This window comes from Triturus cristatus, chromosome 9, assembly GCF_964204655.1.
Source record: "Triturus cristatus chromosome 9, aTriCri1.1, whole genome shotgun sequence".
NCBI lineage: Eukaryota > Metazoa > Chordata > Amphibia > Caudata > Salamandridae > Triturus > Triturus cristatus.
This window is the reverse complement of record NC_140592.1, coordinates 29938978-29965761: the sequence shown is the minus strand read 5'-3', so window position 1 is coordinate 29965761 and position 26784 is coordinate 29938978. Positions and strand designations below refer to the sequence as shown.

Sequence of the window (26784 nt, the reverse complement as noted above, 5' to 3'; positions counted from 1 at the left end):
TTTACTCAGAGAATCCTGTTCGTGCCAGTTGTTTTTACATAAAAAAAGAGGGCCTTTCTTTGCTGTTACTCAATATATATGTATATCTGTTGTCAATGTAGCTGGACGCTCACGAATAACAATACCGGCAATACAACATACTGTGACCCCTCCCCCCCCCCCCCCTCTTTTTCCTGAAACTGGATAACTTTAAAAACGAGCTTGATCTGCTCACATGCGAATGGTCTTACTATCATTATAAAGACAGTTTGTGCCTTGTGCTTACTTAGAGAATTTAGTTTGTGCCAGTTTTTTCTTGCAAAGTTTTATTTTTTCATGCTAAAGTCACTTTTAAATGTAAAAAGAGGGCTTTATTTGCCGTTACTCGATACCAAAATAAGAGTGAATGTCTTTTGCCATTGTCACTACTGAAGTATTGTCATTTTGTAGTTGCAACGACGGCTGATGCTCGAGTTTTTGAACTTAATGACAGTTCTCATCTTGAATATATATGGGTCTGTTTCATTCTCTTTTCTAACCCCTTTCTTTTATGTTTCTAAATAGGTTCAAATTGAACTCCTTAAATACCGGTTGGACCAATCAATCCACCCTAACTTGGGAGTCCCTTAGATATGAGGGTCCCCACACTTGCACTAGGTCCTGATGAAAGCCCAACTGACCCTTAGGGGCACGACATAGGGCTGAAACATGTCGACCTCCCTTTTTTTGGACTATTTCACAAAGTGCACTAGACCCTAAAGTGTCTATTATTGCACGAAAAGCGTTTTTAATAAACTCGCACCCAGTTCCATTAAAATTTGTTGACTGGTCGGACGAGTTTTTTATCTCACACTCACGGAGATCACTTCACTACACACGGGTACTTTTTTATCACCACGATCACTACTGAAAAAACCAGAGGCAGAATACCTCCGGGTGGAGGAAGCACACAGTGACCCAATGATGATGCTGTCACGTTGTTAAGCATAAGCGGATAACTGAACATACCGCTAGAACACCACTTGCAATAAACGTGATTGAGGGTTTCTTAACAGTCTTTGAACTACTGTTGCTGACTTTAAATAGCGGCGGCAGGAATCAGTTTGTGCCTCGCAACTTGCTTTCTCTTCCGGTTTGTTCATTGTTAGCACTCCCGCACCTTTGTTGTGTTTCCCTTCCCCTACATGTTTTCTATGTCTAGGTTTTGTGTTGTGTCTGAAATCCCTTCATCTGGTGATTGCCTCTTGCCATCTACCTAGCTGCCTGTGCTCTGGAGCATGAGGTAAGCCTCCTACTGCATGAGAATACTCTGTTGTGGGTGCCCTAACTTCAGTGACTGAAGTACACCTATTTCCTTAAGACTTCACCCTACTTCTGTGAATTGGGCCACATCTCGCTTCTCCTTTACCCTTTACCCCATGCTGTGGTCCTGTTTATGTGCATTCCACATCAGGGTTCACTGACTCCCTCTCAGGGATGTGATTGATCAAGTATTGAGAGAAGCCTATCTCGAATAAGTTGCCCAATGCTGACTCTCCACATGGCCTCAGAGAAGTGGTGGAGCAGGTAAAGCAAGATTTTGTATACCCCCCCATTTTGCATGATAAAAGACTAATTACGTAACTATTCTAAATATTAACTTGTATTAACTGTTTTGAGTGTTAATACTAACCAACATTGCACCTTAATAAACACGAATTACACGAGGGACTAAAAGCAAATTGCATGGCAAATAAATTCTAATGACTAACTGTGGTACGCATATTGACTGTAGAATGTGTTGTGATAGAGATTGCATGGTTTATGTTGCTTTTGTAATGGTTTGCGTTCCTGGTATTGTGGAATGGTGAGTATTATTGCTTTAAATGTTGCTATAAGCTAGGAAAATACTAATATATATTGGGATTAGTGTGGGTTTAAACATTTGAATCTTCATTTCTGTATATTAATTACTTTTTATGTTTGCTTTGCTTAAGTTGGCATTTGGGCCTACTAGGCCGCAATATTCAAAATGGAGTTCGGAAGTGGCCACCGTCGTGTGAGCGCGATGTCTACTGCGCAGACTCGGATGGCTCTGAAGATCTTCAGGCGTCCTCCAGTTTGGGGCACAGTGTTCCTCGTCAAGGATAGGAACGTGGAGGAATACCAAGACTCAACTAGTGTGAATGACAGAAAAGACAATGACACAGGTCTGGATATTGATACTTTGGACCCTTTCGCATGAGAACTGTACAAACTAAAGGATGACATATCCAATTCCATGAGAACCAAGAGACTCTGAGAACCACGTCCCATATTTCAAATGTTAGTAGCTTAGCCAATCAGAGCCTTTCGAATTTAGAAAATGTTGCAGGTTAACTTAGAATTTATTATAAAAAGGGGAACTTAGAAGAACTTTAGGTGTGTTAGCCAGTGTGTTCAGAAGTGCGTTCTGAATTTCCGTTGGTCGATTGGCTTGCACGATTGATTGGTCCGTCGGATACCGTTGGGACTGTGTTGTGCCGAGCGAAGGAACTTTTCCTGGACTAATTTGGGTCTTAGCCTGCATTTGATTGGACGATTACACCAGAAGGGATTTAGATTGATGCAGGGTTGACAGGTTCCAGGGAAATGGTCACCCGTATCAGAAATTAGGTAAATATAATTGTCATGCTAATTTGTGCCAAATGTTCATTGAAAATTCTGAATTGATTAAATGCTGACTATGCCAATGAAGGTGAATTAATTAGATAAACTAAACATTTATTAACCGGAAATGAGTTTGTGATTTTTTAATAAGGTATTGATTAAAAGGTTCTGGAAACTTTAAATGTGTTTTAGCTGGTTCTAAGTCACCATCAACCAGTCCAACTAATTGGTCTATCGACCAAGTGGTGGAGTGCCTTGATGTTAAAGTTAGGAGTCTATCAGTACTAAGGGATATTGTGTATATAATGTAAAGAATTTCTCCTATAGGTAATAAGGTGCCCCCACATGTCCAGCGCTTCATTTCCTCCTGTGTGCAGACTCGAAGTGTGAAGTGTGAGTGTTGGTGTTATGGGCCCCACCAAGGAATGCGTGCATGAATGAATTAGTGTGATGATGGGTCTGTGACGCAAGGAGGATATGTAAATTTTCCCTTTCCGCTGGAGCAGAAGATTCAAGATAACCCTCTTGACCTGGAGACACACAAACTCTTACCGAGTTGCACTTCATAGTTTGGCCATAAATGGTGCCTGGGTTCTGGTCTATAGACCCAAGTGATAGCAATTATTTACCAGGGATTTCTAAAGGCACAGTTTTAGTTTTACCAATAATATTTGATCCCAATATTTGATTTTCTTCATTTATGTGTGATTTTAATAACCTGCTTTTTTAATTTTTATGTTTATTTTATTTATTAACCGTATTATAGTTTTTGCACCACATGCCTGTCTCGAAGTAAATTATAGCTGCTTGTTTCAAGCTAACAAGACTTTGACATGTACACGATGTCATATTGCAGATTAAATTGTTCCCTGCATTTGACTCTTCATAGCACTCAAATCCCTAAAAGCAACTAATGCTCATAGTAGTTTTTTGGGTCTTTGGCCTGTGATTTCTTAGTGTTTGTAGTAATTTTGGGGCTCCAGACCTCCCTTCCCTGTCTTCATTTGGACTTACTCTTTTATTTCATACACATTGGTGCATTGTTTCAACCTGAGTTTTAGTAAGTGGTTGGTTTTAGTTTATTAGTTTATTTTGGTGTGATTTTCTACTAGGCTGCTCAGCACGTAGGGCATACTGGGCTGTGTTCTTCCTTCTGGGGTTGTCAGTAATCATGACCTGTGTCGCTGACAATTGATTCCACCCACTGAACCGCGCAAAAAACGCTACTTCGAGCGGATGCAAGTGTGACCCGGCAGTGGAAGCACCCTGGCCCGGCATTGGGTGGGAAACAGAGCGCCACCTCTACTGTCAGCCACCCCCTTTTTTTCAACAGTATGTGGCTCTCCGCGCGTAGTTAGCTGGTAAAGACTCATGAACATCCTATCCACACTCCTGCGGCTTCAAAAACATGACCTGTACGCTATAACCTGTAATAACATCACATAACTCTTATCATCAAATATGGATTTTTATTTACTAGGCTGACCCCGTGTATTACCAAAATCACACCAGCCCTGCCCCCAATCAACTAAAAGATTTATTCTAAATTATGGACAGCCTCTTCAGTCTGGCAGCAAGATCTAAGTCTATTGAGCTGCTTTCAACATGCAATTAACACCAATCCTCAAATATTCCAGTCCTCAGTCTCCTCAGGTCCCACCTCCTTTTTGCTGCTCCTGATAGTATGTTACTAGCTCGTCTCACTTATGCTCTACCTAATCCCCACCATCTTCTCATATTCTTGGGTGCAGCTTCCAAATCTGCTATTTACTGGGATTCTCCTTCTGATCTGGGCCCCATGAGGATAATTAAGACCCTTTGAGACATCATCAGCTATTACCTCACTGGACTCTGCAGCCAGTCTCTTCTGGAAGGCAAAGACTTGACTGTACAGATAAAGCTTTGGTAAAAATATAAAACACACAGACGCACACACACACTCACATACTCTCTCTCTCTCTCTCTCTCTATTGCTTTTGACTTTTCACCCTGTCATGCATTCCTGCATGTTCCCTACAGACTTACAGAGGGTCCTTAGATCCTGATGTTGCTCAGATAGGTTTTAAACCATCTCAGGGTATGGAAGCCGGCCTGGCCCCTGCCTTGAAAGCACCGCCTCACCTCAGATTGGGCGAACCAGTTGTACTCATCTTACTGGGCATGCATGTGGCTCTCGATTCAGTATCTCACTCCTTTATCTTGGGAAATCTACCAGCTCCTTCAGTCTCACATTTCTGAAAAGGTTAAAGTATATTCAGCTTAAGGAGTGCCAGGTGTTGCTTTAAAGACTTTCTATCATCCATCGCTAGGCGAGTGGATGACAACTCCTTAAAACTTATCGGCAAGCAAGATGGAAGTTATTGTTCTGGGATCCTTCTCAGATCCTAATGGCCAACATATCTGGGCCCAACCCCATATTGATTCAACTCAGCTCAGAACTTGGTGTTATTTTTGGTATGAGCTTCTCCTTTAATTAGACACAATCTCGAAATGTATATCTACTTGATTTTACTTTTTCAAAGAACTCTTTTTTACAAAGCTACCATCCAGACAATGATCCTATCTTGAAGAACTACTGAGTGTGCTGAACACTTTAGTGATGACTACTGCTCAAAAAAAGACCGACAGCGCCATCACCTGGAAGGCTGTCTTTAATAAGTGACAGGATTGAGGAATAAGAGCCGGTGCCAAGCACCACCAAACACCGTCACAAATTAAACACAGGGGATCATGCTGGTAGCTGAGTGAGAGCATGGAGACTCCCTGCAGGCGGTGTAGTGGTGAAAAGTAGATGTACATGCTCCGCCCACACATAAGGAAAGTGAACATGTGCACTAGACAGAAAGGAAAAACGAACAGCCATTCCCAAATGTTGGTAAACCATGGAAAATAAACCCTAAACATACAAAATAGAATAGGACAACAGCAAATTGTGTGACATCAAACCACGCGCATATTCAAGCAATGGGTTTCTGAAGAATTTTAGCAAATTGAATAAGTCACTATTTAAATAGAGAATAAAAATGACTTACAGTAAGTGTTTGTGCTGCTGCCCTTCAACAAGATGGCTGTGAAGGGGCTACAGAGTATTAACAAGGAAAATGGCGCCGCAGCAGTCACACTTATGGAAAAGCAGAAGAGACACCTACTGGCCAAACTGAGTAAAGCATTTCACGCTATTTGAATACAGGCTTTAGGCGGATGATTTGGGGAAAATCAATACTGAAAATTTGATTTTATACGGAATTTTTGCAGAAGAAGAAATGTGCAAATCTCGTTGAGAACTAGACTATTTGTTTTCAGTCCATCTACTTGTTTTCTCTTTCAAAATAAAATTGGATTTCACTCCTGTGGAAATCAATCTTCACAGAACAAAGACGTCACATAGGAAAGGATGGCAAGCGATTCCTTTCTTAGAAGTCACAACTTATGCAAGTTATGGTTTTATTAGCTCACCCTTCGAGGACGCGGTGCTAGAATTTTCTTTTCTGGTGGTTAATCTGTGTCCTGCAAAACAAGAGGAAAAATTGACTTCTCAATTAAATGTTATTCAACCTTTTCGAGATTTGCATTTTATGCACGGGAATACCCAATTTCAAAGCATTCAAAAAGTATATACATCAATGTGTAACATACTGAAGGTATTAGGGCATCCTACACACCGCAGCATGTCTGTTCCAGGGTCTGAAGAAATTGACCATATCACCCCATCCTGATAAAACTCCATTGGTTCTTTACCAGCCCGCACCATCTTCAAAACCAGCAGCATCATTTACAAACTCATCGCGACAAGCATCCCGCTTATCTTGCCCATCTTTGATGGGTCTTGGAACATTCCAGCCTGGAATCCATCAAACTGTGAGCTAAGCAGTGTAAAAAGAAAAAAAACAAGACAGGAGGCCTTTTCCATCCATGTGCCCAGAATCTGGAACAACATCCCAATATCCGTCAGGACCGCCCCAAAGCTTCCCCAGTTTAGGAGAGAGTTGATGACAGACATCTTTAAAGAGCACGGCATCACAGTGCATTCAATGTCTACCACCCAGCTCCCTCTACTATTACTGTATGCGTGTCTTTCACCACGTACATCGCTCCTCTGCCTTTTCAATAGGTTTTAGATATAGAAATGGCATATACATACATACATACATAGACAGCGTTAGGGCCTGATTTGGATGTTTGCAGACGGGTTACTCCGTCAGAACGGTGATGGATATCCCGTCCGCTGAAATATGAATCTCATGGGATATAATTGATTTATATTTTGGAGGATGAAACAGCCACGGCCCGTGCAGGTAAGAGCGGTGGGGGAAATTTCGACACACGTCCATAAGGGAAAATTAAATAATTAATTTTCCCTCGTTGTCTGTTGAAATCGTACCCCCTTCCACCCGGCCCCACTGCTCTTACCTGCCCAGGCCACGGCTGGGACAGAATATCCGTCACCGTTGTGATGGAGTCACCCGTCCGCCGAGATCTAAATCAGGACCTTAGCCTCATTCTGGAAGCAGACGCCCCTGTACCTCTACTAACGTACGTAATAAGAGATGAGGCCAGCCTTCGACACTCACTCAATCCCAAAGGGAGTTGGTATCAAAGGTTGAATGTTGGTTAAGGAGCACATTTTAAAGAATTGGAACTCCACAACCATCTTTTGAGTGAAAACTTGAGATTCCAACTGGATCCTGGTCTCCAACACTGAAAGGGGGACCTCCTGGTTTGAAATGGGCACAGGCTGGTTTTCTCTTATAACACCATCCAGGTGTCAGTCAGGCTTCCTCATCGGCCATCCCACGTTTGCCAAAGAATCCTCCAATGGCAATTGAGCCCGTACCAGGGCTGTGGTTCAAGCATTAGCAGGAAACCAAGGAGAAAAAGAAAAGGAAAAGGGGTCTAATACTAAAAATCCCTACCGCCTACCAGTTAAATTTTAGAACCTTTATTCCTTGGTGGAGGAGGAATGGTTAAAAAGCAGATGGACAATAATAGCCCTGTTATGGTGCTAATTGTCCGATTATAAAGAATCAGGTCTGTTTAGTCAATCAGGTTGAGCCCTAGCATGGGCTCGTTTGTCATTAGAGGACAAAGCTGGCGTAGTGCCTCTACGCAGAGCTCCAAGGAGTTTGAAAAAAACTCTGTTCCGCTCCCTCCCCCCTCCCAAATTAAATAAAAAAGAAGGCACTAACTTGCGTGGCTGCCTCCTCCTCTGCATGGCCGCTCTCCTTCCTGCTCCTCGTCGTCTTTCTTCTATGAAAAAACTCCTATGTTGTACGTCTTGCAAGACATACAAGGTAGGGTTTGTTCATAGTAGAAGGACGGCGAGGAGCAGGCAGGAGAGCGGCCAGGCAGAGGAGGAGGCAGCCATGCAGGTAAGTGCCTTCTTTTAAAATTTTTAATTAATTTGGGAGGGTGGAGGGAGCGGCTAACTCCACTTTGCCACGGAAGGGAGTTTTGCATAAACTCTGCGTTCGCAACGGAGTGCGGAGAAGGCAGAAATGCGCAAACTCTGCTGGCGGAGCGGAGTTACCCGCCCGGGGTTAAACGTGAGATGGCTGATGATGAAGCCTGACACCTGGATGGTGTGTGAGACCATCCTGTACATTTTCTCATACAATTGTGTGGGTCCATAAATATCAGATATACAGAGTAGCTAGAATTTTTCCTCGGTGGAGGAAGACCTATATCATAAGGTGTGTAAAGGCCCCCGTAAGAGCCTGGACTAAACAACAGGGACCCGTTTGTTTCTGTGGTGAAAGTTATATTGATAGGGAGTACATGAACGATGGCCTCTGGCCTTTCGAATGAAAAAGGGCAATGGTAAAAGCGCTGTTAAAAAAGCCCAACCTGGACCCGGCCAACTTGGGCAACTATCGCCCTATTTCGGCCCTTCCTGGAATCAGCAAGATAGCAGAGAAATATCCCAACCACACTCTCTCCGCATTTCTCGAAACCAACGATGTTCTCCACCCCTCCCAAACGGGCTTCGGCCCCTGCCAAGGGACGGAAACCGCCATACTATCAGTGGTGGAAGAAACTAGAAAACTTCTTGATGCAGGAGGGTCATCAGCCATAATCGTCCTCGACCTGAGTACGGCCTTCGATACGGTGAACCACCGTGTCTTGGTTCACCGCCTCAGGAGCGCAGGAGTGACTGGAACATATCTTTTATGGCTACAAGTCTTCCTAGAAGAACGATTCTTCCAGGTCTTTGAAGGCGACACCAACTCACAGCGCATCCCCTTACAGTGCGGAGTCCCTCAGGGCTCTTCCCTGAGCCCCTCTCTTCTTAATGTCTATATGGCCCCGCTGGCGGACGTACTATCCCTCTTTGGGATTCATATGTTGACATACGCCGACGACACACAGCTGGTCATAGCACTGAACCACCCCAACCAGCAAACCAATGACCTCCTTTCCTGCCTCGAGGAAGTCGCCAAGTGGATGAGTCTTTCCCACTTGAAACTTAATGGCGAAAAGATCAAGCTTAAGTTCCTCTGCAACTCTCTAAGCTCTCTATCAAGCACCATGTGGCCAACCTCTATGAGCCCGGTGCCGGTCCCCAAGACAGAGATTAAAAGTCTGGGAATCTGGCTAGACCAAGACCTCACTTTTAATGTACAGGTGAGGAAGACTGCTGCTTCATGTTATGGCCTGCCTAGAATGACTTGCAAAATCCTCCCCCTCCTACCTTTCCAAGCAAAATAATTACTGATCCAGGCATTAATTTTGTCCAGGATAGACTATGGAAATGCCCTTTACCTAGGGGCTCCGAATTCAGTGGTCGCGAAACTGCAGGTCGTACGAAATTGTGCACCAAGGCTGCTTACTGAGACCCCCAATCGAAGTTCAGCAAGGCCTGCGCTATGCTCTCTCCACTTGCTCCCGGTGCAAGAGAGAATCAACTTTAAGGCCCTCTGCATTGCCCATAAACCAACGAATGGGAGTGGTCCTCCCATCAACAAAGCCATGATTCGCCCCTACAGGGCTAACTGAAAACTCCGCTAGATGAACTTCACCTTGCTGTGGTTCCTAGGATCAGGAAGGCCAGAAGTGGCGGCCGGCTTTTCTCATTCAATGCCTCCAGACTCTGGAATGCCCTTCTGCTTCAACTCCGTAGGGAACCCAATCACCTGACTATCCGGAAACTGCTAAAGACCTGGCTTTTCCCTTAGGGTATCTGTCCTCTAGTTACGGCTTCAGCGCTGGGATGCTTCCGGGTAGCCATGCGCTGTATAAATGCCAATTCAATTCAATTCCACTCTCCCTCTGACCCAGCAGTGGTCTGCTCCACTGTGTTAAATAGTTTTCTCTTATGCCTGTGCAGTCTCACATAATTTGGGGAATTTCGTGTGACGCTTGTTATGTGGAATCCATGAAATTGCTCAATGTAAGGGGAGCACAGGAATAACGCAAGAAAGATAATGTGAGCCGCTGTTGGTCGCAGCACTTGTATTCTTTGCTCAATTATTTAGTACAAAATACCAGCAGGTTTTGAGCTCCCAGGGCCTCTGCTGGTGCCTCGGTCACTTGCAGCAGCCATAGAGAGGCTTTGAGAGAGAGGGGAGTGGGGTGAGGGGAAGGTAGAGGAAAGGAGAGAGAACAGACAAGGGGAGAGAATGGATGGATGGAAAGGGAGTCACCGCGCCAGGAAGAGGGGGAGAGGGGTGAGGGGAAGGTAGAGGAAAGGAGAGAGAACAGACGAGGGGAGAGAATGGATGGATGGAAAGGGAGTCACAGCGCCAGGAAGAGGGGGAGAGGGGTGAGGGGAAGGTAGAGGAAAGGAGAGAGAACAGACAAGGGGAGAGAATGGATGGATGGAAAGGGAGTCACAGCGCCAGGAAGAGGGGGAGAGGGGTGAGGGGAAGGTAGAGGAAAGGAGAGAGAACAGACAAGGGGAGAGAATGGATGGATGGAAAGGGAGTCACAGCGCCTGGAAGAGGGGGAGAGGGGTGAGGGGAAGGTAGAGGAAAGGAGAGAGAACAGACAAGGGGAGAGAATGGATGGATGGAAAGGGAGTCACCGCGCCAGGAAGAGGGGGAGAGGGGTGAGGGGAAGGTAGAGGAAAGGAGAGAGAACAGACAAGGGGAGAGAATGGAAGGATGGAAAGGGAGTCACCGCGCCAGGAAGAGGGGGAGAGGGGTGAGGGGAAGGTAGAGGAAAGGAGAGAGAACAGACAAGGGGAGAGAATGGATGGATGGAAAGGGAGTCACCGCGCCAGGAAGAGGGGGAGAGGGGTGAGGGGAAGGTAGAGGAAAGGAGAGAGAACAGACAAGGGGAGAGAATGGATGGATGGAAAGGGAGTCACCGCGCCAGGAAGAGGGGGAGAGGGGTGAGGGGAAGGTAGAGGAAAGGAGAGAGAACAGACAAGGGGAGAGAATGGATGGATGGAAAGGGAGTCACCGCGCCAGGAAGAGGGGGAGAGGGGTGAGGGGAAGGTAGAGGAAAGGAGAGAGAACAGACAAGGGGAGAGAATGGATGGATGGAAAGGGAGTCACCGCGCCAGGAAGAGGGGGAGAGGGGTGAGGGGAAGGTAGAGGAAAGGAGAGAGAACAGACAAGGGGAGAGAATGGATGGATGGAAAGGGAGTCACAGCGCCAGGAGACAGGTGGAGCATGGTTGGTTTGAGCATTTCTACCAGGGTTGCTTTCGGTCCCCAGTCTGGGTCTGAGCTTGTTACACTACGAAGGTCTTTGTGAGTCAAAATCCATAGACCTTTCTGAGGCTAATTGGATGTTGTTTTTGGGCTGCAAATGTGATTAAGACAAAATCATATGCAACGAGTGTTCAGCGGAAAACACAGATTTCCGAATTGTCAGTGTGGTAGGGGCTTCCTGCATTGGCACAAAGACAGGGAAACGCTAAGAGATGTTGGTGAGCGGTACCAAGACTGATGTCACGGGAGAGAGAGGAGAGTGAGTGCGTGAGTGAGTGCGTGAGTGAGTGGCAGAGACCCTCCATGTTTCAGTTTTGTTTCTCTTTCAACATTCAGGTTGCTGTGAGTGAATAACTACACTGAGGACGCAGCTAGTTTAATTAATTCTGGTCTTCAAATCAAAAACATTTATTTGCATATTTCGGGTCAACTCGGCAGGTATCGTAGGTTTTCTCTGCAGATTTTACCTTTCCCCGCATAAATTGTTTCATTTCCCCAGATTTTCATTTAGACTTCTGTCTGGCCTGTTCCTACCTGAGGCTGACTTACAGGTGAGTGGTTCTTGCAGTCTGCTGCTTTTCCCAGGATGCCCACGTCCTTCGTCCTCTCCTCACCCTTTGTTTTCGGTATAGTATAGATTCCTCCTAGAGTACAGTACATTCCTGGCCCTCTGGGGTGATATGTAGTTTCATAATGGTCTGTATAACTATGTAGACCTTATAACCGACATAACCAAAATAACTCAAACTCGCCTGCTGTTTCTGATGCTCCTAGACTAAGGAGAGCGGGCGCTGAACTGAAGCCAGTGGGCAACCCTGGCAGAGATGCCCATTTCAGACCCTCATTGCCAGCGTGACTTGGTCCAAGGGGGCTGTTTGGGAGGGAGGGTTCTCTCCCCAAAAGCCACCGGGAAACAGCGTGGCAATGATTCTAACGTTTAGTGCACCACTTCCAAATATACTGGCTAAAATATCACTTGATTTGCATTCTGTTATGAAAGGTACATAAATAAATATTACAGTCCCCACCAGCAATATTTCTCTGTCACAGAAATAAATTAGGCACCTATACCAAGATTGTGCGTCCACTACCCAAAAAACTGACTAGACAGCAGGAAACTACTTTTGCGCCACCGGACAAAGAGTGACCATCTGATAAATGATGCCCCTCGGGAAAAAATGTACATTAAAAATGCAATGAGTACAAGTGAGTGGAGTAACAATAATCATTTGTTTCAACGCCAAGATACCCTTCTGCGTGGACGTGCACTTTACAAATACACGTTATGTTACGTTAATGCCAGGACTAATACATTCCATAATAGATTTTAGGGGTATATCTTTGACTTCAACGCATTATTTTTAGGTTTCCTCTTTTGTACTTATAATTCTTAGATTGCTACTCTCTCCACCTACCTCACTGTCCTCTCTCTCTGTCTCCCCGTCCTTTCACTCCACTTCACCCTGTTCTCCCATCCACTTCTTCCTGCCTCCACTCTTCTCTCTCTTCACCTTAACCTCCCCAAACTTTGCTTCACCTTCCCCTCTCTCCGCCTTACCTTCGACTCTCTTCTCCGCCTTCTCTTCGATTCTCTCTGCCTTACCTTCAACTCTCTCTGCCTTACCATCAACTCTCGCCTCCACTTTACCTTCGACTCTCTTCTCCGCCTTACCTTTGACTCTCTCCGCCTTACCTTCAACTCTCGCCTCCACTTTACCTTTGACTCTCTTCTCCACCTTACCTTTGACTCTCTCCGCCTTACTTTTGACTCTCTCCGCCTTACCTTTGATTCTCTCTGCCTTACTTTCGACTCTCTCCACCTCTCCCTCATATGTCACCCTCCCCTCACTGTGATTCTTTCTGTTGGGTAATGGTTTTGTGCAGGGGCGGCTCTTCTATGTGGGCGGTGGAGCACCTCCCCACTGCTTTCTCGCAGTGCGAGAAGCAGAAACATAAAATGGTATTACAAATGCCATTTTATGTTTCTGCTTCTCGCACTGCAAGAAAGCAAAAGGGTTTGTTTGGGGGCAGGCGGCTGGGTGTTCCTGCTTGAGTACAGGGTAGGAGTGGCTTGCCCACTGTTGTGGGTGCTAACTAACCAGTCATGCACACTCTGCCATTTTCTCCATGTAGGCTGCATGCAGCCCACATGGAGAAAATGGCCTCCCCATAGGTACCTGGCTGGGTGCTGTCCTCACCAATCAAAACGCTGCCATTGCAGCGTTGTGATTGGCTTAGGGGAGGTGAGGGAGGTTGCCTGCCGCTGCTTCCTGTTGCAGAGAAGACGACGCGGGACCAGGCCGGCAAACGTAAGTTAATTTTTATTTTAAATTAAACCTTCTCCCCACCCGCGAGTCATGCCGGCCGCGACTGGTTTTGTGTATGTGAAGGGAGCAGTGCTTAATTTGTAAAAAATTAAGTACCACACATTGCCTCTGCCATTGTTGCCACTCACAGTACCAACAAAACACCTCGCCATCTCACTCCTACAAGTGTGGCAATTCAGACTATTTTAGGTCACACAAACCTATAATAATGGCGTGAGGGTTAGTACTATTCATTTTCACTGCAAATTGTATTAATAAACACCGTTGTTGTGCTCACTTCAAAATTAAAGACCGTGCCATCATGTGGTGGACTGACACTAGAGCTGGTGCTGACATTTAAGTGCAGGTGCCAAGCACCGGAATCCACCGGCTTAAATTAGGCACTGGAAGGGAGCTTGAACTGCTACAAGTGTGCATGCGTGGGAAAATCAGTCAATCAATCGCTATCAGTAAAGCGTGGCTAATCAACCGCAAGAGTATCCAGGCACCAGGTTCTTGCTGGGGTCAGTCGAAAAGTCAGATTTTGAGTCCCTTTCTGAATTCCTGGAGAACGGCTGATGTTCGGAGATGAAGGGAGAGGTTATTCCAGGACTTAGCAGTGAGGTAGGAGAAGGAACGTCCTCTGCTGTGGCTTTGGCAGATGCGGGAAGTGTGTGCGAGTGTGACGGTGTTGGAGCGCAGGTGGTTGATGAGTTTTGGAATTCCAGGCAGTGATTGATGTATGCTGGTCATGGAGGGCCTCGTAGGTGTGTATCAGCTTCTTGAATTGACATCTTTTCTGGATGGATAGACATTGGGGGGCGATGTGGGTCAGTTTTGGGAGGTCTAAGATGAGTCTGCAGATGAGTTCTGTTTCATCTGGAGTCTCTTCAGGAGTTGGGTGGTGAGTCCTGCATAAAGTGTGTTGCCATAGTCCCGATGTCTGGTGACAAGGGCTTGAGTGACGGCTTTCCTGGTGTTGACGTAGAGCCATCTGAAGATCTTTCGGAGCATGTGGAGGGTGTTGAAGGAGGCGGAGGAGACTGCGTTGATCTGGCATTTCATGGTGAGTTTGCTCTCCAGGATGATGCTGAGGTCACTGGTATAGTCCGTAGGTGTGGGCCGAGTTCAGAGGACCACCAGGTGTCATCCCATAGGGAGGTGTTGTTCCCAAAAATCAGCACATCCATCTTCTCTGTGTTGAGTTTCAGGCAGTTGGTCATTATCCAGTTGGTGTCACTCGTCATACAGCTGTGGAAGGTTGTCCTGGTGGTGGATGGGTCTACTGAGAGTGAGAGAATGAGCTGGGATTCATCTACGTAGGATATAATGTTGAAGCCTCAGGTGCTGAGGATTTTGGACAGGGACAAGTAGGTGTTGAACACAGTGGGGCTGAGGGATTCCTCTTATGGGACGCCGCAGATGAGGTTCTTGGGTTCCGAAGTGAAAGGTGGTAGGCAGCTTCCTTGCGTTTGTCCTGTGAGGAAAGATGCAATCCATTTAAGGGCCTCTTCCTGGATCCCGATATGGTGAAGTCTCTTGATGAGGGTGTGGTGGGATACGGTGTTGAAGCTGCTAAGAGGTCGAGAAGGATCAGGACAGCTGTTTCTAATCGGTTGAAAAGGATTCAGATGTCGGTGGCAGCAATCAAGGAGTTCTCTGTTCTGTGGTTGGTGCGGAAAATGGATTTGGAGGTGTCCAGCAGGTTGCTTCTCTACAGGTGTTCGGTGAGTTGGGGGTTGATGGCCTTTGGTGGGGAAATAGAGCAGAGAGAGGGTGCGGTAGTTCTTGAGATCGCTGGGGTCCGCGAGGGTTTCTTGCGGAGGGGATCTGATCTCTGTGTGTTTCCATCCATCGGGGGAAGCGGCTGTGGTGATGGACGCGTTGAGGTGAGTTTGCAGCTCATTTCCTTGCTCCCGATGTTGAAGAAGTGGTGGGAGCATGGGTCCACGGGGGCTCTCGAGTGGATGGAGTTCATGATGGCTGTGGTGCTCTGTGTGGTAAGCTGTTCCCGTGCGATGAGTGGGTGGTTGTGGGTGGCGTCCTTTGGTCTGAAGAGGTGAAGAGGTTGCAGTGGTCGCTGGGTTGGATACCTTGTAGTGGAAGTAGTCGACCAGGGAGTCGCAGAGTTCCTGGGAAGGGGAGATAGTGTTCTTGGTGGCTGCCAGGCAGAACTCTCTGACGATGGTGAAAAGTTCTTTGCTGTGGTTGGAGCTGGCTTCATTGCTGTCTGCCAGGGAGGCTCTTTTCACGTCTGGGTGTGTAATCAGACTTTGCACTCGTGCTACTCTTCACTTCGTTGTACAATGTGAACTTGCGCTGCTCCTGCCATGCTGAGTCTTTGCTGCGTTAGGGAAACTTTGCAAAACTCTTTTCACTCCAGGAAAGTCAAGGCATTTGTCATTGGCAGTGGGTTTTTCCTACAGCTCCACAAGTCAGCAAGAGCATCACAGCAGGAACAAAATAAAACAAACCACTACTAAGATATCTGTCATGATTGTAGGCACATTTTTTATGTTCTTCTCTTTCTGAGATTGGCAACAATATACAGAAAGAGTGCCAACCCCGCTGGCATCAGCCAGACTCATGGTACAAATGGACTCATTGCAATCCGCCATTCCACAATCTGAAATGAGCGTCAGCGACACTGCGATAAACTCAAAATCAAGAGTTTCCTCAAAACGATAGGGCGAGTGCCAAGACTTATTTTACTTTACTCTATTTGGCTGTTATGAAATGTATGTGCATAAAAAGAGTACAAATCTTTATAAAAAAAAATAACCTGCTGTTGTTTTCCCCTCTTTACCGCACACATACATTTGTAATAATAAAATATTGACATTGCTCCCCGCAAGAGGATGGATATTTAGAAAGAAGCCCTCTCTGTAGGTTGGATACTCAATTTAATAGCACTACTCACCAGAAGAAGTCAACGTTGCTATCAGGAGTACCAGGAGTGCACGTGTCACATTCCATTCCATCATTTTGGCAGTATTACTATCCTCTTGAAATCCCCCCTGTATATGATCTGGGCTCTTATTTATACTGTGATTCGCATAGCACCGTTGACGTCATGTTTCATTGAACTTCAAAACAAACAGAATTTTAATGTAAAAAATTAACACGTTTAATAGAATCGACCGATTTATCACGAGCCTCGGATTCCATTTCGCATGTGAACTTTGCAGCTGCTCCACAGGTGTGAGGGTTTGTTGAAGGGGTGTTTTTCAACTCCAGATCAAATGAACAAACATTGAAACATTAACCCATATGTTGTGTTCCATCGGCCATATGTGGGTTACAGGTGAGTGCCAGGCTGCCTGCAGTCACCCAGGTAACACTCAAGCAGGCAGGACCTCTTCATTTCTTAATAATACCTTCAGAAGCCATGAAATAAGGAATTAAGTGTGCCCCTCGCACATGCACAACTCCAAACCATACAACCATCCAGAAGTGTCTAGTGGTCAGAAGAGGCGAGACCAGAGAAAACAAACCACTAAAGATTGTACATAAAAACAAGGAGAATCTCTACCAGGTTTGAAAGTAACTCCCTGCCTCCATCAGATCAATGAGGACCAGAGACCTCCTGATTCATAATGCAAAGAAGCACCCCCACTGCTGAGGAAACCCGAATCACCACAGGTCTCACCAGCAACCAAACTCCACCCTGTGTGCTTTGTGAGTCCCCTCCCTCCAAGTCATCACCACAGGCAACTGCAGCAACCAAACTCCACCCTGTGTGCTTTGTGAGTCCCCTCCCTCCAAGTCATCACCACAGGCCACTGCAGCAACCAAACTCCTCCCTGTATCCGTTGTGAGCCCCCCCTCCAAGGCACCACCACAGATCACTGCAGCAACCAAACTCCTCCCTGAATCTTTTGCGAGTCCCCACCTCCAAGTCATCACCACAGGTTACTGCACCAACCAAGCTCCTCCCTGTATCCTTTGTGAGCTCCACCCCCTCCAAGTCATCACCACAGGTCACTGCAGCAACCAAACTCCTCACTGTATCATTTGTTAGTCCCCCCTCCAAGTCATCACCACAGGTCACTGCACCAACCAAACTCCTCCCTGTATCCTTTGTGAGCTCCACACCCTCCAAGTCATCACCACAGGTCACTGCAGCAACCAAACTCCTCACTGTATCATTTGTTAGTCCCCCCTCCAAGTCATCACCACAGGTCACTGCCCCAACCAAACTCCTCCCTGTATCCTTTGTGAGCTCCACCCCCTCCAAGTCATCACCACAGGTCACTGCAGCAACCAAACTCTTCACTGTATCATTTGTTAGTCCCCCCCCCTCCACGTCATCACCACAGGTCACTGCACCAACCAAACTCCTCACCGTATCATTTGTTAGTCCCCTCCTCCAAGTCATCACCACAGGTCACTGCACCAACCAAACTCCTCACTGTATCATTTGTTAGTCCCCCCCTCCAAGTCATCACCACAGGTCACTGCACCAACCAAACTCCTCCCTGTATCCTTTGTGAGCTCCACCCCCTCCAAGTCATCACCATAGGCCACTGCAGCAACCAAACTCCTCACTGTATCATTTGTTAGTCCTCCCCTCCAAGTCATCACCACAGGTCACTGCACCAACCAAACTCCTCACAGTATCATTTGTTAGTCCCCCCTCCAAGTAATCACCACAGGTCACTGCACCAACCAAACTCCCCCATGTATCCTTTGTGAGACCCACCCCCTCCAAGTCATCACCACAGGTCACTGCACCAACCAAGCTCCTCCCTGTATCCTTTGTGAGCTCCACCCCCTCCAAGTCATCACCACAGGTCACTGCAGCAACCAAACTCCTCACTGTATCATTTGTTAGTCCCCCCCCCCTCCAAGTCATCACCACAGGTCACTGCACCAACCAAACTCCTCACTGTATCATTTGTTAGTCCCCCCCTCCAAGTCATCACCACAGGTCACTGCACCAACCAAACTCCTCCCTGTATCCTTTGTGAGCTCCACCCCCTCCAAGTCATCACCACAGGTCACTGCACCAACCAAACTCCTCACTGTATCATTTGTTAGTCCTCCCCTCCAAGTCATCACCACAGGTCACTGCACCAACCAAACTCCTCACTGTATCATTTGTTAGTCCCCCCTCCAAGTCATCACCACATGTCACTGCACCAACCAAACTCCTCCCTGTATCCTTTGTGAGCTCCACCCCCTCCAAGTCATCACCATAGGCCACTGCAGCAACCAAACTCCTCACTGTATCATTTGTTAGTCCTCCCCTCCAAGTCATCACCACAGGTCACTGCACCAACTAAACTCCTCACTGTATCATTTGTTAGTCCCCCCTCCAAGTAATCACCACAGGTCACTGCACCAACCAAACTCCCCCATGTATCCTTTGTGAGCCCCACCCCCTCCAAGTCATCACCACAGGTCACTGCACCAACCAAGCTCCTCCCTGTATCCTTTGTGAGCTCCACCCCCTCCAAGTCATCACCACAGGTCACTGCAGCAACCAAACTCCTCACTGTATCATTTGTTAGTCCCCCCTCCAAGTCATCACCACAGGTCACTGCACCAACCAAACTCCTCCCTGTATCCTTTGTGAGCTCCACCCCCTCCAAGTCATCACCACAGGTCACTGCAGCAACCAAACTCCTCACTGTATCATTTGTTAGTCCCCCCTCCAAGTCATCACCACTGGTCACTACAGCAACCACACTCCTCCCTGTATGCTCTGTTAGTCCCTCACTCCAAGTCATCACTACAGGTCACTGCAGCAACCAATCTCCTCCCTGTATACTTTGTAAGTACCCCCCCCCCTCCAAGTCATCACCACAGGTCACTGCACCAAAGAAACTCCGCCCTGTATCCTTTGTTAGTCCCCCCCTCCAAGTCATCACCACAGGTCACTGCACCAAAGAAACTCCGCCCTGTATCCTTTGTTAGTCCCCCCCTCCAAGTCATCACCACAGGTCAATAAAGCAACCAAACTCCTCCCTGTATCCTTTGTTAGTCCCCCGTTCCAAGATATCACCACAGGTCACTGCACCAACCAAACTCCTCCCTGTATCCTTTGTTAGTCCGCCCTCCAAGTCATCAACACAGACTGAAGTCCTAGATTCATTCTTCTCTCTGTCAATTAACTAAAGATTTCATTGATTAGCACAAGATACCTACAAATATATCACATTAGAGAAAGTTGAACCCTACTAAAATATACATTTCCTCCAGTATGTCAAGCTTTTATCATTATTAATACTATTTATATCTGTAATGCGCTCAGCTACTCCGAGGGCTTTCCTGGCGCAAAGCAGGTAGGGGAGAGATTCTAAGTTAAAAGAGCCACGTCTTCAAGCCTTTGTGAAAAGCGAGGAGGGATGTGCAAATTCTCTGTGACTCTGGGAGAGAATTCCAGAGTTTCGAATCCAAGTATGAAAAGGAACGAGCTTTCATACGAGTCGAGTGGAACCTAGGCACACTAAACAAGGAGTGATTCATAGTTCGTAAGGATCGAGCAGGATGGTAAAGCGACACAAAAGCCTGAATTTACTGTGGTCCAGTTCCGGCTTTAGCCTTGAACGTGAAGCGTAAGGCTTTGAACTTGAGACGGGTCTGAATTATCAGCCAATGTAGCTCGCGAAGAAGGTTGGAGACTGAGGATGTCTTTGGAAGTCAGTAAAACAACCTCTCAGCTGCCTTCTGTACTATTTGCAGCCGGCAAGTAGTAGCTTTATCAGCTCCCAAATACAGCACATTGCCATAGTCCAGACTGGCTATAACCAAAGCCTGGCTCACAGTCCTTTGAGTGGGAGCAGGGATTATCCAAATGATATTTTTTAGCCATTTGAGGACAGCAAAACAGGTGGCAGTCACCTTAGCCACCGGAGGCTGCGTAAACAAATTATCATCCAGACGGATTCACAGATTTTTAATTCTCTGAGATGAAATGGGCAGGGCCCCTAGAGAGTTGAGCCAGTGAGGAGGACCCCAGAGAGAGGAGTTTTTCCCCTGAATCATGACCTCAGTGTTATCTCCCTTGAGCCTGAGAGTTTTTGTTCATCCATAAGGAGATGCGACTCAGACCCAAGCTTAATTCTGAGGGCCCATGGTTCTGTTCAGAAGACAACAGATGATCTGTGTCATCTGCATAAGAAACAAGCATTGGCACAGCCAATAGGTCTCGCCTATGGGACCTTATAAGTGTTTAGTTATCCAGCACAATATGCTTAGTGCAACAACATCAAGTGTTGCATGGCTAAACACGTATAAGGTCCCAAAGGCGAGACCTATTGGCTATGCCAATGCTTGTTTTGAGTGAGTGGCTCGTGCAGGTATGCCACTGTGAGGTAGAAATGCTGCGAGTGCTTTTACAGGAGCCTATGTGACATTGCGCCTCTTCAAAATGTATCTTGGGTCTGGTGTAGTACTTCTAGCCCCTATTCCCGTCTTCTCGCACCCAATGCATCCTTAAATGTCCTATGTACAGCTGGGGTTGATACTCCTATTACCCCTGCCCTCCAGTGACACTTTACCTGTCACAGGTGGTGGTGGTGGACATGGTGGTGGTGGACGTGGTGGTGGTGGACGTGGTGGTGGTGGTGGATGTGGTGGTGGTGGTGGACGTGGTGGTGGATATGGTGGTGTTGGATGTGGTGGTGGTGGATGTGGTGGTGGACATGGTGGTGGATGAGTTGGTGGTGGATGTGGTGGTGGTGGTGGACGTGGTGGTGGACATGGTGGTGGTGGTGGACGTGGGCGTGGTGGTGGACATGGTGGTGGTGGTGGACGTGGTGGTGGTGGGGTGGACGTGGTGGTGGTGGACGTGGTGGTGGTGGACGTGGTGGTGGATGTGCTGGTGGTGTACATGGTGGATGTGGTGGTCGACGTGTTGGTGGTGAACCTGGTGGTGGTGGTAGATGTGGTGGTGGTGGACGTGGTGGTGGACATGGTGGTGGTGGACATGGTGGTGGACATGGTGGTGGACGTGGTGGTGGATGTCGTGGTGGTGGACCTGGTGGTGGTGATGGATGTGGTGGTGGTGGACATGGTGGTGGACATGGTGGTGGTGGTGGACGTGGTGGTGGTGGCGGACGTGGTGGTGGTGGACGTGGTGGTGATGGACGTGGTGGGGGTGTTGGTGGTGGACATGGTGGTGGTGAGCATGGTGGTGATGGTGGATGTGGTGGTGGACGTGGTGGTGGTGGACTTGATGGTGGTGGTGGACGTGGTGGTGGTGGACGTGGTGGTGGATGTGGATGTGGTGGTGGTGGACATGGTGGTGGTCCACATGGTGGTGGATGTAGTGGACGTGGTGGTGGTGGACATGGTGGTGGTGGTGGACATGGTGGACGTGGTGGACGTGGTGGACATGATGGTGGTGGTGGACATGGTGGTGGTGGACGTGGTGGTGGTGGACGTGGTGGTGGTGTTGGACGTGTTGGTGGTGGTGGACGACTATTGGGTAGGAGGGTGCTGGCAGAATGCAGATGTAGCGGAGGATCTCGAAGGGGGCACATGGGAGAGCAGAAAGAGGCTGAATATTAGATACAAAAAACGGTGAGTAGATAGAACACAAAACAGATTTAACGGGGTGGTCCCTTCTTATAGCGCATGTGAATGTTCCTTAGCACCCCGTTTTTAGTAAACAGGGGGACCATGGGGAGATTAATTGATTAATCACGCATGATGATCACCTGCGATTAATTGATTAATCACGCATTATGATCGCGTGTGGAAGCTGGTGTTGTTCGAGTCATGGCGTTGGCTTACAATGTGTGATTCTGGGCAAATTAGTTAATCCCCCGTGCCTCCTAAAAGGCAATGTGTTCTTGTGTGAATGTGCTCTTGTGTAATGTAACCGTGTGTCTTGTAAAGGTCTCTACTACTCTTGAGTTCAGTTTGCGCTGTATGAATCTGCAAAACAAACAGCCAACAGACCGTGTAGAGCAAGAGCCTATTATACCGTTCATGTAGCACACACACAGCAATGAGGGCTCTGTACAGCCCAGTACTGCACACTACACAACAAACAAATATCAGTTCATGTAGCGCACGCACAGCAATGAGGGCTCTGTACAGCCCAGTACTGCACATTACACAACAAACAAAAATTTCCGTTCATGTAGCGCACACACAGCAATGAGCGCTCTGTACAGCCCAGTACTGCATTTAAAATTTAAAGCGCATTAAATCACAATACTCCGTTAATAAAAAAAAAAACTTCGTGCCTGTAGTGAGAGTGGCTCACAAAGAAAAGAAACAAGCCACGGCTTCGCTCTGGTTGATGTTTGGGAGGTGGGAGGGATGTTCTGTGCAGAAAGGCATTACGGCACTTTAGTAAATAAATAAATAAAACATGCGCGATACGCGAAAGTGAAAGCGACCGCATTTGGAGCTGAAAGTGCACGCTGTGCTTAATGAGCCATGACGAGGGAGGAAAGCCGCGCTCGCTCACGCGGACCCTAGGCCAGGGCAGAGAGAAGGCGTGAAGGCTCCCGACTTTGGCCAATTGCGTGATGTCTTTCTTAGAAAGACGCATGCAAGGGCCAATAGCGGGTGAAAAAAACAAAAGCACACGAACGAGCGTGTGTTCCAAAGTTTAAAGCCCTCTAAATGTCTCGCAGAGCAGCGCATGCGCGCTGGCTCAGGTGATACCTAAAAAGGGTCAGGCTTCACCTCCCCACTTCATCCGCCAAAGGGCAGCCGTAGATGTTAAACAATAGAGGGCTCAACCCTGGGGGACTCCTGACCACAGAGTATGAGTCTGAGATCTGGCAGTGGAGGAAAAGACTTGAAACGTATGATATCTTAGAAATGATCTAAGCCAAGTCAGGGCTGGGACGTCGAAGGCCCAGGGAACCAGTCTTAGCTTCAAAATGGAGTGAGACACATAACGAAGGCTGCGCTAAGGTCTAACAAAATGAGCGCAGCCGTTCCGCCCTCATCAAGGTGCTGCCTCAAGCACTCGGTAACACCCAAACGGGCTGATTCAAAGCTTTTTTTTCCAAATCGCATTACCTTCAGCCCAATTCTTCACACATATTACCTGTATTTGTTGCTGAAAACATCACTCACATGGTGAAGTCTGGTGCTATTTTGAGTTCAAAATGTTGCACTAGACCAGATGATGGACGCAGGAGAGATGCTCTATTTATTGGGACAGTTGCACCACCTTCCGACTCACTACTGCATTGCCATTTTTAGGCTTAGTTTGACTGCTCAGCTGTCGCCTGTTCTTATATGACCAATACTTGAAGAGCTTTTAGAAGTACTACACACAGGGTCTCTGGCTCCACATACATGTGGGTTCCTTTGAGAATAGTATTTGAGTATAGTATTTGAGTACTTGAGTATTGTATCAGATTGGGCAGAAGTCTTGTGCTTGCACTGAAAAATAGAGCTTGTGTTGCACTTTTTGTCGTGTGGGAAAAGTTATGCTCAATTCTACGTGGCTGATTTGATTATGGTGGCATGCCAATTACAAGGGATTAGGCCTCATCTGTTTATTATGAAACATTGGAATAAAAGCAGCAGGCCTGACATATTTATTGTGAACAGCATATGTTAAAGTCAGTTGGCATTTGAGGGTGGATTGTTTCGCTGTCTATTAAAGACTGAAGAAATATATATTTATTTTACCTAGAATCTAACAGATTGTAGCAATCGGCACAGGTTTTGGTGTTGTTTAACTCCTTTGACAAACCATGGGGTTAGACGATTTGCACTGTGATAATTCTTTGGTTCCAGTGACAAGCCAGTGATAAAGTCTTTAGGCCTGATTAGTTCAATGTGAAAAATGATGCCGGATACCATAGGCCTGATCTGTTTTTTTTAATGAAATGTTATGACAAAGGCAGTAGGCCTGGGTTATTATTCTGAAAAGCATTTGTGAAAGGCGATAGGCCTCTAACAGTGGTTGTTAGCACACGGAGTTACAGGCTGTAGACAGGTCTACCGTTGCATGGAGTTTCACAGAGGATCATATTCGGCAAAGGGTTCGGCGTTGGTCACCATTTTTGATTTATCAAAGCAATTATCTTATTATGTTCATATACACTTACTAGGGTATTGGCGCTTGGCCAGATAACCTGCCAATTCAATGGCTTGTTCTTTGTAGTTGCTAACATCACTACAATTGTGACGTAATCTTACAAATTACCCGTATGGTAGGTTCTCCCATAAGGATTTGAGATGACGGCTTTCATACAAAAGTAAGCTATGGCTGTCAGTGGGTTTTGTGAATGTTTTTGTGTGCAGTTTGCCTCTTCTAGATGGATCAGTAGATCTAGGAAAGGAAGTTCTGTTGTGGAGATACGGCAGTAAAGTGTAAGAAGGGGTTCAGGTCGGTGACCCAACTTACAAAACGAGAGCCCCCATCCTTATCTTCTGTCCAGAAGCCAAGGATATCATCAATGTATCTATGCCTCATCACAGTGTTAGTCTGGAATGGATTAGTGGTGCAAAAATATGTTTCCTTTCAAAATCAAACATGTACAAACATGCCATACTTGGGGCAAAGGTACTCCCCATAGAAGTCCCTTGGGTCTGATGAAAAAGTTTGTCTTCAAATTGAAAGAAGTTTTCTGTGACGGCTAGTGTATATGCCATAGAAGATGTCAGGAGAAATGTAACATGTGGGGTAATTAGCAGGGTATGGCGAGGGTGCGGGTATAGTTACCTTTAGGCACAAGTTATATTTACTTGAGATAAACTTGGATCCTCGTTCACTCATAAATAAAGTTTTTGGGCAATTTCTTGCCTATGAGGCGTCCATCACAGACCCCTCTATCAGTCCCATTTAAGTCCAATGTAACATTTACTTTTTCCCTCAGGATCAAGACACGATACACAAAATGGGGGCCACAACTTTCTTTTCAGGTTGTGGCCAGACAATCACGGCATTGCTAGTGACGTATGTATCTGCGGATCCACCACCCTGGATCTGCGTCTTTATATATTCATAACATTTTTTTCTTCAATAGCTCCAAAACTACTGAGCTGATCTACACCAAACTACACAGAGCACTCTTTCTTGGCCAAGATCTAGCTTTCTGCAAAATGTGGTGTAATTCGGTTCAGCAGTTCAGGCTGTAGTTGGGTCTAATATCGCTCTGGGAAATTGCATGGGGAAAAACCTTTTGGGACCTGCTTTTTTCTCAACCCCTGCTTGATGGTTGACGTCAAAACTTTCCAGATAGCAGCTGAAGTGACTGGCAAACTAGGTTTGAAAAGTTTGTGAAGATACGCCAAACAGCACCAAAGTTATTAGCAAAAAAAATGCTCTGTCTGTGGTTACTAAATCCTAACCATAACTACCCACTGGCAACCACCAGTAGGCAATATATTTATATATATCGAGATACATATTCCATCAATCAAAGGAGAAACCTGCACTCCAGAAGTCATTTAGAGGGTTTATTTTGGTTTTAGTGCAGTTTGGTTCAAACAACAATTCGTTTCGGCTTCTGCAAGCCTTGTTCACACTACATCTCGTGTATTTACAATCTGATGCATTTGCCTCCTGTGTGGGAATGTGACAAGCATAGAAGACAGACTTCCCATCTTTTACAAATGCTTTTTTCAAATACATGCTCTCTTAAAGACATAAAACAATTATTTATTAATAATAATTATAAGTAGGAATTAGGTATAGTTATAAATTAGGTAACATTACTATGTTTAACTATTTTTAATAGTGCAATAACAGTTAACATTATTTGAAGAACCTGCCTCCATTATTTTCTATGGGAGGGTGTTGCAGTGTCAGTCGTTGGCCATGTGTAGTGCTGGAGTTGTGGGAGTTTGTGAATGCTGAAAAGTATTAAAATTATTGAAAAATGTAAATGTACTCAAAGCTTAAGTTGCCTTTATGAATCAGGCCCTTTGTGAGGAAATGGCCCCAATTTGAAGGGATTCAAGAACTCTCAACCGTAAGTAGCAGACCAAGGTTGAGTGATTCCAAGAGTTTGCTGAAAGTAGAGCACGTGTTTTGCTCAAGGTTACTTAGCCACGCCTTACGGTCCAAGGGAGTATTTTGCATTACTGCACCTAGTAGCAGCAAGCTGTTGTATCGATCTTCAAGTAGCTCATGTGTATGATATTTCCATAAAACGAAAATAAATCCTGGAGTCTGATGGAGCAGGTAAAACAACATTTTGTATACAACCACTATTTTGCATGAAACTAATTACATAATCATTCTAAGAATTAACTCGTACTAATTAGTTTGAAGTGAAAAAGTATTAA

General features: G+C 46.3%; 1 protein-coding gene and 1 long non-coding RNA gene across 2 annotated transcripts in view; one reads left to right on the top strand and one right to left on the bottom strand.

Moving 5' to 3' along the window:
- Nucleotides 1–16568, bottom strand: part of LOC146797308 (uncharacterized) — a 189123-nt gene extending 172555 nt beyond the window's left edge. The window contains exons 1-2 of the mRNA XM_085624296.1: nt 16487–16568; nt 6064–6114 (exon numbers count right to left, since the gene is read on the bottom strand). Coding sequence (XP_085480422.1) covers nt 6064–6114; nt 16487–16550 — 115 coding nt within the window. The 5' untranslated portion in view covers nt 16551–16568. The remainder of the gene's footprint in view (nt 1–6063; nt 6115–16486) is intronic.
- LOC146797307 (uncharacterized) overlaps nt 1–26784 on the top strand; it is a 496953-nt gene that overhangs the window by 330031 nt on the left and 140138 nt on the right. The window lies entirely within an intron of this gene.